Source organism: Ornithorhynchus anatinus, chromosome X5 (assembly GCF_004115215.2).
Source record: "Ornithorhynchus anatinus isolate Pmale09 chromosome X5, mOrnAna1.pri.v4, whole genome shotgun sequence".
NCBI classification, from domain to species: domain Eukaryota; kingdom Metazoa; phylum Chordata; class Mammalia; order Monotremata; family Ornithorhynchidae; genus Ornithorhynchus; species Ornithorhynchus anatinus.
The window spans coordinates 30,506,947-30,520,878 of record NC_041753.1 but is presented as its reverse complement, the minus strand read 5'-3'; the positions used below and the strand labels follow the sequence as shown (position 1 = coordinate 30,520,878).

The window sequence follows — 13,932 nt, the reverse complement described above, 5'->3', positions numbered from 1 at the left end:
GAGGGTTGAGGCAATTATCTGGATAATTTGGGGGTGGAGAAGAGGGAGGGGATGAAAGAAGGGAGGAAAGGAAGGGAGAAAAACGAGAAGAGAGAGAGGAAAAAAAAGAGAGGGCTAATGAAAAATACATGGTTTTTGGCTTGAAATCCAGATTGGCTCGCTACACTGATATAATTATGCAGATAAATGCTTGGCTTTCTACATTCTTTGCCTGAGTAGAGAGCCTGAAAGACTATCCTATTATTAATTGTGCAAATTAAAGTGTCTTTCAGGAACTTCCCATCCATTGTGCACTAGTCTGAGCCAATTCTACGGCCCAGGGTGAGCTCATATTGGAAATGGAACTTTTCAGGTAATTCTTTCACAATTTCTGCCACACTTGACTTTCACAAATAAGTAAAAGGAACTTCTGTGGTGGATTCTTGCCTTTTCTTCTTTTTTTAAACCATGGGAAGCTTCCTGGATGTGCATGAGGATAAAAGAAGCTTGGGGGAGGAGTTGGGAAAATAAGTCTATTTTTTTCCCCTTGGCATTTTTAGATAAAATTGGAAAAATGTCTCTTCCCCACCAAGGACCACAGTAAATAATCTGCAGACTACTGCAGTCACAGGATATAAGCTAAGTAGAAAGAACCTCCAGGCTAGCATAACTCCCACTAAATGAAGGCTGATGTGGCACCCTTAACCCTGCATGTACTTGCAAAAAGCTGGCTAGAGCCTACTTTTGAACTCGAAACTTTCATGCTCAAGAAACCATAATCTGTTGTTGACAATACCACAATTTATTGCCAATGGGGAATGGGTATGAAGCTGGAAAGAATGTGATTCTATGCATGAGAACTAGTTTTTTTTGCCATACACAGATATGCTTAAACTTGTTTTAATACTAGTACTTGCATTTGTGTTTTTATAAAGTGCAAATTGGTGTTACAGTGTGGAGAGATTTGGTTGAGATGTCCCATTGACTCCCAGAATCTTTCCTTTCAAAGGAAGGAGGAACAGCAAATTTTACTCATTTGCAACATAGCCAAATCTCAACTGTTAAACTGAGAATAACCAGAAATGGAAAACGGCAGTATCGACTAAACAAGTGCCCAGAAAGCATCAGTAAAATGTACACAGATTAATGAATCAGTGAGTTTTTTATGTTTAGATTGAAGAAACAATATTTAATACATTTGATTCTTAGACTTTCATTTGAATAGAAGAAAATGATGATAAAAAGAAAAGAATTATGAAGAATTCTTCAATAGGGTAATTTCAAATGTCATACCTGACCATAGCAACCAGCATAATGAATTAGGCTGGGGTGATCCTTTGAGCAACTTAATTCTGCAATTGCTTCTGTTTCACTCACCATCCAACGGACACACTCCAGTTGGCCATTCTAAAGAGGGGAAGAGAATGGTTAAAAGTCCAGGAACTTTCAGGTTTAAAAACCACCCCCCAAATGGGAAATTTATATAAGACAAATTAATTGTGAATTTTGGCAGATCGAGAGTGGGGCTTCTTGGCATCTGATGTCATTGGGGGCCAAGCAAAAACTAGCTGAGGGTGAAGGCAGTGAGCTGGAAGTGGGAGAGTGCTTAAAAGAGAAGCAGCATGGCCTAGTGGATAGAGTAAGAGCCTGGGAGTCAAAGATCCTGGGTTCTAATTCTGCCTCCACCACTTGTTTGCTGTGTGACCTTGGGCAAGCCACTTCACCTCTCTGTGCCTCAGTCACCTCATATGTAAAATAAGGATTAAGACTGTGAGCCCTTTGTGAGAGTGGGGCTGTGTCCAACTCAATTTCCTCGTATCTACCCCAGTGATTAGTATAGTGCCTGACACATAGTAAGCGCTTAACAAATACCACAATTATCATTACTAAAAGAGACCAGGGAGAAAGAACTTAGGGCTTATTCTAGGAGGGAGGAATGACAGTGAGATGCCTGTTTTGCAGAACCCACAGACAGGGCCAGGCTGAGAGAGGAATGCATTTTACTGCAGAAAGGGAGGTCCAATCCCCTCCATGGACTCTGAAAAACAACTTCAATCATATAAGGACCTAGATTCTAACTCCTAGCTCAGGAGGAATTGGCAAAAAGGGAAAGATTTGAATTTATAGCTTTTTGAGGGCAGGGATCGTGTCTACTGTTGAACTCTTCCAAGTGCTTAGTGCAGTAAGCACAGAGTAAGTGCTCAATAAATACTATGATGACCATGACCTTGGTGCAACCTTGATATTTGATGTAAGTTTGTTAAATACTGATTGCTATTTATGATTTTATTAGTGGAAAGAGCACGGGCTTGGGAGTCGGAGGACATGGGTTTTAATCCCGGCTCCACCCCTTGTCTGCTGTGTGACCTTGGGCAAGCCACTTAACTGCCTCAGTTACCTCATCTGTAAAATGGGGATTAAGACTGTGAGCCCCACGTGGGACAACCTGACTACTTTGTAGTTACCCCAGTGCTTAGAACAGTGCTTGGCACATTGTGAATGCTAAACTAATGCCATAAATTATTATATATCTTTACCTTCATAAAATACTTTAAATCATCTGACTGTGTTGCACTCTGGGAACCAACATGTTTATTGGTCCCACACTAGGGAGGAGTTAGGATTCAGAAAATGCTTCAAGCACAGCTATTGGCAAAAACATAGAGCAGGACCTAAAGGGGACCCTCAGCTGAATCCCACAGCCACACAAGGGCAATATACCCTTTTAAGATACTAGGTGCTGACAGTAATATTTCAGAATAATAGTAATAATAATCTCCAAGAGAATGTAGAATGTATTTACCCCAGGGCTTAGAACAGTGCTTGACACAGTATTCATTTAAAAAATACTGTTTTTGCTATTGTTATTAATATTATTATTAAAGCTTTATTGCCATATCTCCTCCAAGAGGTCTTCCGTGCCTAAGCCCACATTTCCTCTTCTCCCACTCCCTTCTATATCACCCTTTATTCACCCATCTGTCAGCCCCGCAGCACATATGTAAATATCCGTTTAAATATCGGTAATTAATTTCTTTATGTTAATGTCTGTCTCCTCTTCTAAAGTGTAAACTCATTATGGGCAGGGAATGTGTCTATCAAGTCTGTTGTATTGTTATACTGTACTCTCTCAAGTGCTTAATACGGTGTTCTGCACATAGTAAGTGCTCAATAAATAAGACTGATTGACCGATAGTTATTATTATTATTATGCCTTTAGGACTTTCTGAGACTGGAAGGAGCCCCAGTAGGAGAAGATAATTTTAGAAACTTAGAAGAGTTAGCATGTCCTAGGTTCCATGAACAAACTTTTCTCATCTCTCATGGATCAGTATGCATTTCTTTTCCCAAAACTATTCTCTGCTTGCTTTGAGCCAGTGTTGGGAGCCTTCCACTCCTGAAAACTGTGAAAGGAAATTTAACCAAGCTTTCAGTATTAAGGGTTTGGTCAAAATAATAAAGGAAAAATATTTCTAAATTAAGTTCACTTAAGGGTGTAGCATTCAAATGCTTACAAAGTTAACTCTGGCTATAGTATGGGTTTAGGAAGCAAGATTGTCAAACTACCATATATCTCTAAGTCCTAGAGATAGTATTTTGGGGAATTCCTGATTCCCATTTTATGACTCTAAAATAGGCCCTTCCAGTGCACAGAATGGGGAAGAAGACTTTATTGTTGTATTATCCCAAGTGCTTAGTACAGTGTTCTGCACACAGTAAACACTCAATAAATATAATTAACTGACTCCTGTGTCCAATACTCATGTTTATGCCCCTAACTTTAGCACTGGCCTGAGAGTCAAAAGGACCTGGGCTCTAGTCCCAGCTCCACCACTTGTCTGCTGTGTCTCTTAACAAGTCACTTAACTTCTCTGAGCCTCAGTTACCTCATCTGTAAAATGGGGACCAAGACTGTGAGCCCTATGTGGGACATAGACTGTGTCCAAACTGATTAGCTTAGTACAGTGCCTGGCACATAGTAAGTGCTTAACAAATACCATAAAAAAAAAGAATAGCAGGGATTTTCTTGAGTATTCAGTAGTGAACTCTAAGATTCATTAAGGGACTCTTGAGGACATTCATTAAGAAAGTCTCATACTTATTCATAGATAATTGAGCACTTTCTGTGTGCAGAGCTCTATATTAAGCATTTGGGAGAGTACAATAGAACTCTGCTGTTGCAGAAGCCTTCCCTTGCAAGCCTCAATAGGATTCTGAATCACCCATTCAAATCAGAGGTATGGCATTATCCCATCCACCTTGTTAAATTTTACATAGTAAAAACATAAAAATGTGGGTATGAGCTTCAAAATGCTTGTTCTGCTTATCATCCCCTTAAGGGTTCTCACCCAATATTCATCTCCTCCTCCTTACTATATACTTTCCGCTTCTCCATGGGGCTCCTCTCTATCATTATTATTGACATTTGGGGCCCCCACATGGAGAACAGCACTGCACTTGGACCTACTTAGTTTAAAAGGAACTCTGTGCAAGAGTGTGTGAAAATACTGTGCCTCACGGCTCCTCAGAACTTCTTTTCTCAAGTAACCTTTTAATCTGACACTTTATCTCTGATTCAGCTTCCTGTCAGCTAACTCAGATCATCCAAGGAACTTCTGCTCATTTGAACAAAGTTTGTGTATCTTTCATGACAGTAGGGTTCTCAGTATCTTGTTTAATGAAGCACGACACTACCCCTTTGATAACTGGAGATCAAAACAAGGTCCTAAATTAGGAGAAATTGGCAGAGTTCATTGAGCTCTTAAAGGCATCAATGTCCATCACAAATTCAGTCAATTGGCTGAGGCAGACATGGGATTATAAGGCTCCCAAAGGGAGAGGAGAAGCCATGCATTCCCCTGTTTCAAGTCTAGTTCCCTTTCTGAAGTAATGAATTAACTGAAGCAATCAGCCATGTCTCCAATCCCTATCATTAATAAGGGAATGAGATTCTTAGAATCTGACATGTTTCTGAAGCTTGCCGTAATGGCCCAGGTGGTAGGAAAAGGAAACACTGTTGCTTGCAAACTTGTACCTACTCCAATGCTTAGACAAGTGCTTGACACACAGTAAATGCTTAACAAAAAGAATAATGACAATAATAATAACTGTCATCATAGGAAGAAGAAAAAGAACTAATAATAATAATAATGGTGGTATTTGTGAAGCATTTACTATGTGCAAAGCACTGTTCTAAGCGCTGGGGGGATACAAGGTGATCAAAATGTCCCACGTGGGGCTCACAGTTTTTAATCCCCATTTTACAGATGAAGTAACTGATGTAAAGACAAGTTAAGTGACTTGCCCAAAGTCACACAGTTAAGTGACTTGCCCAAAGTCACACAGCTGGCAAGTGGCGGATCTGGGATTCGAACCCACGACCTCTGACTCCCAAGCCCGGGCTCTTTCCAATGAGCCATGCTGCTTCTACTAACTACTAAAACTACTAACAGTTTTTTCTGTGGAGATCTACAATGGAATTGGATGGACATTCACTGTTTAAATGCACTTAATTTTCTGGCAAACACTCAAACTATGGGAAAATTAGGCCTGTAGAGGGGAAAAGTTAGGGATATTAGATTGGTCCATCCTCAAAATTGAGAATAGATTGGAAAGCAAACATCAGTCACACTATTCCTCCAAGTATCCAGTTGCCACTGTTAGAGACAAAATGCTGTGGCTAGGTTAGCCTGGACTGGGCAGGCCATTGATCAGAGCCAGTAACGGCATTGCTGATGATCTAATATTGTGTTTTCATGTTCTCATCCAATACAGCAATCACATGGATAGCATTTATGACAATCTATTCCATTCTACCATTTGCCATAAATCCTGGAATATTTTGCCTAACAAAGGCTAATTCCAGAGTAGTGAACACAACTATATTATTTAATTGGTTATAAACAAACTCTTGAAATGCCACCAATGCCAAAACATGACATGGTAGGAATCAGGATGATCATACTGAAATCTGGCTAATTACTTCACTGAGAAAGGGATTTGCTGATCAGTAACTTTCAGAGAAATAGAAACTCACATCAATACAATACATTACACTGAAACCCATAACCCTTGCACCCCTATTCTGAATTGTAGCATCTTAGATTCATTTCCCAGTGGGATCACACCTACAGGAATTTCATTCCCCTCCACTGACAATTTCTTTCTGGGACAGAACTTATCAGTTATCTAAGTTGGATGCAAGAACATAATAACAATTCAACCTTAGGGAGAGAATAATATAGTGCTAAAAATGGTGATTTTGACAGGATCTCTAACTTCACTTTCCTTATGAAACGCCCTTGGGATCTTTAAATAATGAAATGGTAATCAGGACCTCAGTTTATATACTTCATTCTCAACTAAAGGAAACTAGAAGCTCACTCCTGGCACACAAATTCAATCTGAACTCAAAGAGAAGACTTATCCCTCCTGAAACAAGAAGCCCCCCTTCCTTCAGAGAAAGCATAGCAACTCACTGTTGGCCAAACCTCTCACCTTCAAAATAGAGTTCTCTAACATGAAAATCTTTCACTTTCGACACATCTGGATACTTAGTGAAAGAGACTACTTTCATGCTTATTTTCCAAGTTCTTTTTGTTTAAAGCAAAATTTCCTGGAAGTTTTTTTGGATGAATAGATTTTCCTTAAATTTTAACATTTTCTCTGTTGACATTAATTTGCATGGTTGTTGAGCAGTAGCCTGCTGTGCTCTCCACAAGAGGCCAATTCAAACTTCCCTTTGATACCCTAAACAACCCTTGGTATCTAAGAAATGCAAACTTCAGATGTAGGACGCTGAAAGGACCCAGTATTGTAAAACACAATCTTCTCTTTTTTCACTTGTCTTGCTAGTTATGCTCATTTCCCAAACAAATGAGACACTGTTCAAGTTAGAACTTGAAACACTAAGATATACACTACAGTTGTAATGAATGAAAATTCTTTAAAACACAATAAGTCATCACGTCAGCCCTCACTATACAATAAGGCAGAGGATGCTAGCCCCTAAATTGAATAACTGATAAGTGCCTTGGCACATACTATGTTCATAGGTCTTTGTCTCCTCCTTCCACCCCAGTGCTTTAACTTAGTAGCCATCTTTGAAAATCAAACCCTGGTTCGAATGCCACTCCTGAACCCCAGGACCCAGACAGTCACCTTGATGGCTAGACCAGCTGGTGTTAGTTCATCACTGTTTCGTTCATTCAGGCAATCTTCTCCCATCAAAGAAGTGAGGTGTTGCAAACACTCGGCATGGCCCTGTGAGGCTGCAATGTGTAGCAGATTGTTCCTGCTGTCATCGTGAATTTTGTCCAGATTGTCTGCTGCGAGATGTGGCTGTGTAAATGGAAACAGGAGGAAAATAAACTGCCTGGAAAACAGCACGGCTCTTCCTTTGGGTATTTTTCAGAGAAGTGACTGGCTGCACGGAAGCTCTTTACAAAATATCTGAGGGCATTTTACTCTTAAAGTAAAGGGAAGAAGCATTGCTTAGTGGATAGAGCACAGGCCTGGGAGTCAGAAAGACCTGAATTCCAATCCCGACTCTGCCACTTGTCTGCTGAGTGACCTTGGGCAAGTGACTTTACTCAGTGCCTCAGTTACCTCATCTGGAAAATGGAGATTAAGACTGGGAGTCCCATATGTAGCATGGCCTAGTGGATAGAGCATTAGCTAGGTTCTAATCCCAGCTCATAGCATTGTCTGGCCAGAGTGAGTAAATACCAGGAAGAGATTATGAGAGAAGATGGCCCGGTCAACTAAGAACTTATATTTGAATGGTCTTTATAGAGGGAATGGAGGGGAAAGCTATTAGAGCTATTATCAAGGAAGGGTAGATGATCAGCAGTTTTGTGTGCAGAGCACTGTAATAGTCATACAGCTCATACAGGATCACAGGGATGAAGAAGGAAGCATGATTGCTGTCCTTGAGGAAATTACAATCCAGTGGGGATAAGCTGTCCAATATACAATGGGAAAAAGAGAGAGAATAGTTGCTGAGGTACATTAATTGTCCTAGTAATATTACTTCTACGATTACAGCTAAGAATGACAGTGTTTGTTAAGGGCTTACTCTGTGCCAAGCACTGTAATAGGGACTGGGGTATATACAAAAGAATCAGGTTGGACATAGACTGTGAGCCCCTTGAGGATCAGGGGCTAAGTAAGGGGAGAACAGATATTGAAACCATTAGCAATTATCTCAACCAGCTGTTTATGATGACTCTGATAGTTTTCTCTAAGCAGACACACACTGTTGTGAAAAGTGCTGTAACAGCCAAGGTACGATTTTAATTAACATCATGATAGCGCTATGAGTCTACTTACTGACTGGGTTTACCGCTTACCGCTGTGGGCAGGGGTTGTCGCTATTTGTTGCTGAATTGTACTTCCCAAGCAGTTAGTACAATGCTTTGCACACAGTAAGCGCTCAATAAATACGACTGAATGAATTAATGAATGTGCCACCTCAACTTTGACCAAAATCTGAAAGCCAGAACAAAACAGTGTACTCCGAAGTCCTACTATGTCACTTTGCCCAAACCCACCTTTCTGAAAAGAGACTTTTCTCTCAACATCTATTTACTCTGAAAACACTTCTTTATGCTTTCTGGGCACAGAGTGAGAACTGAACAAAACCTTCATATGGATCAGAGGCCAATCAAGCTTTCTTTTGAGCTTCTGCCTGTGAGCACTTTTTGAACAAACTGGCATAAACTCTTCTGAATAATAATCAGGAAAAAAAAACCAGAAGACCCTCTGTTCCTCTAGTTGGCGACTGGCAAGTAGGAATCCACATCCCCAATAATGGAATCGGCAAGTTGCTAACACTTTGGAAAGCAGAAAGAAATAAAATATCAAATGCAGAAATGCATAGGATTTTCAGGTAAAAGTCCACACCATTTGGATTCAGGCATCATTTAAATAAAAATCTCTACTGGCTATTTGTCTTTCCCCAGGTTAATCTCATGAAAATCTCAATGCCCTAAGGGAAACAAGAAAGATCACAATAAAAAGCTCAGCAAAAACAGGAGTAATTGCTCTGCAGCTAATGGGTCCACTCAACGCAAGGACCCCATCTTTTATTCCTATGCTTTAAGGGAAGAAGCACACTTACCAGGAGTGAGATCTGCCCTTCTTTAACAATGTTCAGAATGCTTTTCACTTTTTTCACATCTTCATTCTTCTCATCTGGGCCACCTGGACTGTTCCAGGTGATGCTGCTGCTCAAAGTGTCCAGTTTGGTTTCTGTGGCTGATGCCTGCAGGGGAAACGTCCTCAGCTGACAGGTTGACGTGGTCTTCTCGACCGTCTGTGGTGGAGAGTCTGCACAGGTACGGTTAAGGAAGCCCTTGCTGTGGATTTCAGGCTCCTGGACTGAGCCGCATTTAGCCAGAGGCTGGGATAGCTCCAATTCTCCAGTGGCCTGCTTGTGCTGATCCAGGGCGATGGACTGTGCTTTTCTCAAATGAGAGCTTTTCACAGGGGACAAAACACAGAGTGGTGTCATGCTGGAGTTCTCAGCATTTCCAGGAGAGCAGGGCTGGCCTGGGAGGCCACTGGCCCCTGAGCCAATACCCAAAATCCTTTTCTCTGAAGATCCCTTGGAAAAAGAGGACAGTGGCTGGCTGGATTTAATGTAAGGCACATCTAGGATCTCATCCATGTCGAGGTCATAGTGCTCCAATTCCCCCAACAGAGTGCTGGGTTCAGTGCTTTTACCTTTAAGGCTGTTGCCATCTCCAGGACACAGTTGTTCAGCCTGCTGCAGCTGGCTGGGATCATGCCCTTTCTGGAACTCCACCTTTTGGTTCTTTTGATCATCACTTTCATTGTTCTCAAGGGTCTCTGGCTGGTGCTTCAGAGGGGAAACCCTCTTCACTGGGCGGAACTTACTGTGGACGTCTGCAATTCCAGTTGGTTTCTGTGCATTCCCAATGAGAGTGGAAACGCTACAACTCCAGCTAGAGCTAGAAACTGCAGAATTCAAAGGAGGACCATTAGAGTTCATTCCCATATTCCTCAGGAACCCTGAAATCCACCCAGCCAAGGGAGAAGAGTCCTTTCCTTTCACTCATTCCCTGGAGAAGAGTTTTGCAGAGAAAACATACCAATCTACAAAGCAGCACAGAGACATCCAATTAAGAAATCAATGGTATTTAATTAGTGCCTACTGTGCCCACAGCACTGTACTAGGTGCTTAGGAGAGTACGGTAGAATTAGTACACATGATCCTTCCCCTCAAGTAGCTTACAATCTAGTTGGGGAGACAGAGTCTAAAATAAATTACGGATAGGAAAAAGCAACATTATGTAAACTCATTCATTCAATCGTATTTATTGAGCACTTACTCTGTGCAGAGCACTGTACTAAGCACTTGGAAGAGTACAATATAACAATACATAAGTGCTATGGGGGAGGAGGAGGAAAGAGTATGAAGATGGTTAGGTGATTTGACAAGTGGGGAGGAAATAGAAGCGGTGTTGCCTAGTGGATAGAGCACAGACCTGGGTGCCAAAAGTACTTGGGTTCTAATACCAGCTCTGTCACTTGTCTGCTGTGTGTCCTTGAGCAAGTCACTTAACTTCTTTGTGGCCTCAATTACCTCATCCATAAAATGGGGGTGAAAATTGTGAGCCCCTTGTGGGACATGGATTGTGTCCAATCTTATCAGCTTGTTGCTATCTCAGTGCTTAGCACAGTGCCTGGTACATAGTAAGTGCTTAATAAATACCATAAAAAAGAGAGTGAGGAGATGAAAGATTAATTAGGGAAGGCCTCCTGGAGGAGATATGATTTCAGAAGGACTTTGAAGATGGGTAGAGTAGTGGTCTGCCTGATGTGAAGGGGAAAGGAGTTCCAGGGAGAAGGTAGACTGTGAGCAAGGGGTTGGCAGTGAGCAACATGAGAAAAGAGCACAGTAAGTATCTTGGCTTGAAAGATAACACTTACCGCAACACTGACCCACTGTCTTCTTCCTTCCCTGACTGCCAACTTCTACTGTCTGCACTCCAGTGGCTTCTTCCCCACTGCTTCAAGCATGCTCATAATAATGTTGGTATTTGTTAAGCACTTACTATGTGCAGAGCACTGTTCTAAGTGCCGAGATAGATACAGGGCAATCAGGTTGTCCCACGTGAGGCTCACAGTCTTAATCCCCAATTTACAGATGAGGGAACTGAGGCACAGAGAAGTTAAGTGACTTGCCCACAGTCACACAGCTGACAAGTGGCAGAGCCAGGATTCGAACCTATGACCTCTGACCCCTAAGCCCAGGCTCTTTCCATTGAGCCACGCTGCTCATGTCTCCCCTATCCTAAAAATACCCTACCTTGACCTGTCGGCTCCTTTCAGTTATCGTTCCATCTCCCTCCTACCATTTCTCTCCAAACTCCTTGAGTGAGTTGTGTACACCCACTGTTTCAAGTTCCTCTTTTCCGATTCTCTCCTTGACCTCCTCCAATCTGGCTTCTGTCCCCTTCACTCCATAGAAACCACCTTCTCAAAGGTAGCAAATGATCTACCACCCCCTCCAGATACTTGTTGCTGTCATCTACTGCCCTCCTGGTCCCACCTCCGACTTCTTCACCACCTAGACCCCTTTCTCACCTTCCTTCTCTCCTTCTCTCTGCCCACTCTGATCCTCGGAGACTTCAACATCCACATGGATGTACCCGATGACTCCTCTGCCACCCGCCTGCTATCCCTCCTCGACTCTGCTGACCTCCTGCTCCACCATACCGCGCCCACTCACCGACTCGGTCACACCCTCGATCTCGTCATCTCCTACCGCTGCACTACTTCCTCCCTCACCAACTCTGAAATCCCTCTCTCTGACCATAACCTTCTCACCTGCCTCATCTCTCACACTCCCTCCCCCTGCAAACCTTTGCTACCCCCCCACAGAGACCTCTGCTCTCTTAATCCCATCCGTCTTTCCAAAAGCATCTCTCCCCACTTTGCCCCCGTCCTCACTTCCCACTCTCCATGATCAGCTCTCCGCTCTCAACTCCACCCTCTCTACTCATCTCAACTCTCTCGCCCCACTTTCCCTCCGCCGCTCTCGCTCCACTAACCCACAGCCCTGGATCACCTCCTCTGTCCGCCCCCTACGCTCCTATGCTCGAGCTGCCGAGCACTGCTGGCGAAAGTCCAAGCACCAAGCCGACCTCATACATTTCAAATTTATCCTTTCCTGCCTTAACTCTGTCCTCTCCTCCACCAGGCAAAACTTCTTCTCCTCCCTCATTGACACCTATGCCCGTCACCCCCGCCAATTGTTCCGGACCTTTAACTCTCTCCTTAGGCCCCCTGTTCCTCCCCTTCCCCATCTCTCACCCCCAATGATCTGGCCACCTACTTCATCAGAAAAATCAACACAATCAGGTCTGAGCTCCCCAAAGTCACCCCTCCCCCTCTTGTCTCCCCCTCCAACCCTCTCCCCTACTTTCTCATCCTTCCCTGCAGTATCCTCAGAGGAGATCTCCTCCCTCCTCGCAAGTGCCACTCCCTCCATCTGCGCCTCGGACCCCATTCCCTCTCACCTTATAAAAACCATCGCCCCTGCCCTCCTCCCCTCCTTAACTTCTATCTTTAACCACTCAATCTCCAATGGCTCCTTCCCCTCTGCCTTCAAACATGCCCATGTCTCCCCCATCCTAAAAAAACCCTCTCTCGACCCCACTTCCCCTTCCAGTTATCGCCCTATCTCCCTACTACCCTTCCTTTCCAAAATCCTAGAACGAGTCGTCTACACTTGCTGCTTAGAATTCCTTAACTCCCATTCTCTCCTGGACCCCCTCCAATCTGGCTTCCGTCCCCTCCACTCTACCGAGACTGCTCTCTCTAAGGTCACCCATGACCTCCTTCTTGCCAAATCCAATGGCTCCTACTCCATTCTAATCCTCCTTGACCTCTCAGTTGCCTTTGACACTGTCGACCATCCCCTTCTCCTCCACACTTTATCTCACATTGGCTTCACGGACTCCGTCCTCTCCTGGTTCTCCTCTTATCTCTCTGGCAGGTCATTCTCGGTCTCCTTCACAGGCGCCCCCCCCCCCCATCCTCTAACTGTTGGAGTTCCTCAAGGGTCAGTTCTTGGCCCTCTTCTGTTCTCCATTTACACTCACTCTCTTGGTGAACTCATTCGCTCTCATGGCTTCGACTACCATCTCTACGCAGATGACACGCAGATCTACATCTCTGCCCCTGTCCTCTCCCCCTCCCTTCAGGCTCGCATCTCCTCCTGCCTCCAGGACGTCTCCACCTGGATGTCTGCTCGCCACCTAAAACTTAACATGACCAACACTAAGCTCCTCATCTTCCCTCCCAAGCCCAGTCCTCTCCCACACTTTCCTATCACCCTGGATGGTACGACCATCCTTCCCGTCTCTCAGGCCTGCAACCTCGGTGTCATCCTTGACTCGTCTCTTTCATTCACCCCACACATCCTATCCGTTACCGAGACCTGCCGGTTTCACCTTTACAATATCGCCAAGATCCGCCCTTTCCTCTCCACCCAAACGGCTACCTTACTGCTACGGGCTCTCGTTATATCCCGGCTAGACTACTGTGTCAGCCTTCTCTCTGACCTCCCTTCCTCCTCTCTCGCCCCGCTCCAGTCTATTCTTCACTCCGCTGGCCAGCTCGTCTTCCTGCAGAAACGCTCTGGGCATGTCACTCCCCTTCTTAAAAACCTCCAGTGGTTGCCTATCAACCTCCGCACAAAACAAAAAAGTGGAAAGAGCACGGGCTTTGGAGTCAGGGCTCATGAGTTCGAATCCCAGCTCTGCCACTTGTCGGCTGTGTGACTGTGGGCAAGTCACTTAACATCTCTGTGCCTCAGTTCCCTCATCTGTAAAATGGGGATTAAGACTGTGAGCCCCACGTGGGACGACCTGATTCCCCTATGTCTACCCCAGCGCTTAGAACAGTGCTCGGCACATAGTA

At 43.9% G+C, this 13,932-nt stretch overlaps 1 protein-coding gene across 2 annotated transcripts in view; it reads right to left on the bottom strand.

Moving 5' to 3' along the window:
• Nucleotides 1-13,932, bottom strand: part of LOC100076747 (synuclein alpha interacting protein) — a 173,394-nt gene that overhangs the window by 47,022 nt on the left and 112,440 nt on the right. For both annotated transcript variants that reach the window (XM_029054595.2, XM_029054596.2), the window contains exons 4-6: nucleotides 9,101-9,960; nucleotides 7,141-7,320; nucleotides 1,273-1,386 (exon numbers count right to left, since the gene is read on the bottom strand). In XM_029054595.2, the coding sequence (XP_028910428.1) occupies nucleotides 1,273-1,386; nucleotides 7,141-7,320; nucleotides 9,101-9,960 (1,154 nt within the window). The remainder of the gene's footprint in view (nucleotides 1-1,272; nucleotides 1,387-7,140; nucleotides 7,321-9,100; nucleotides 9,961-13,932) is intronic.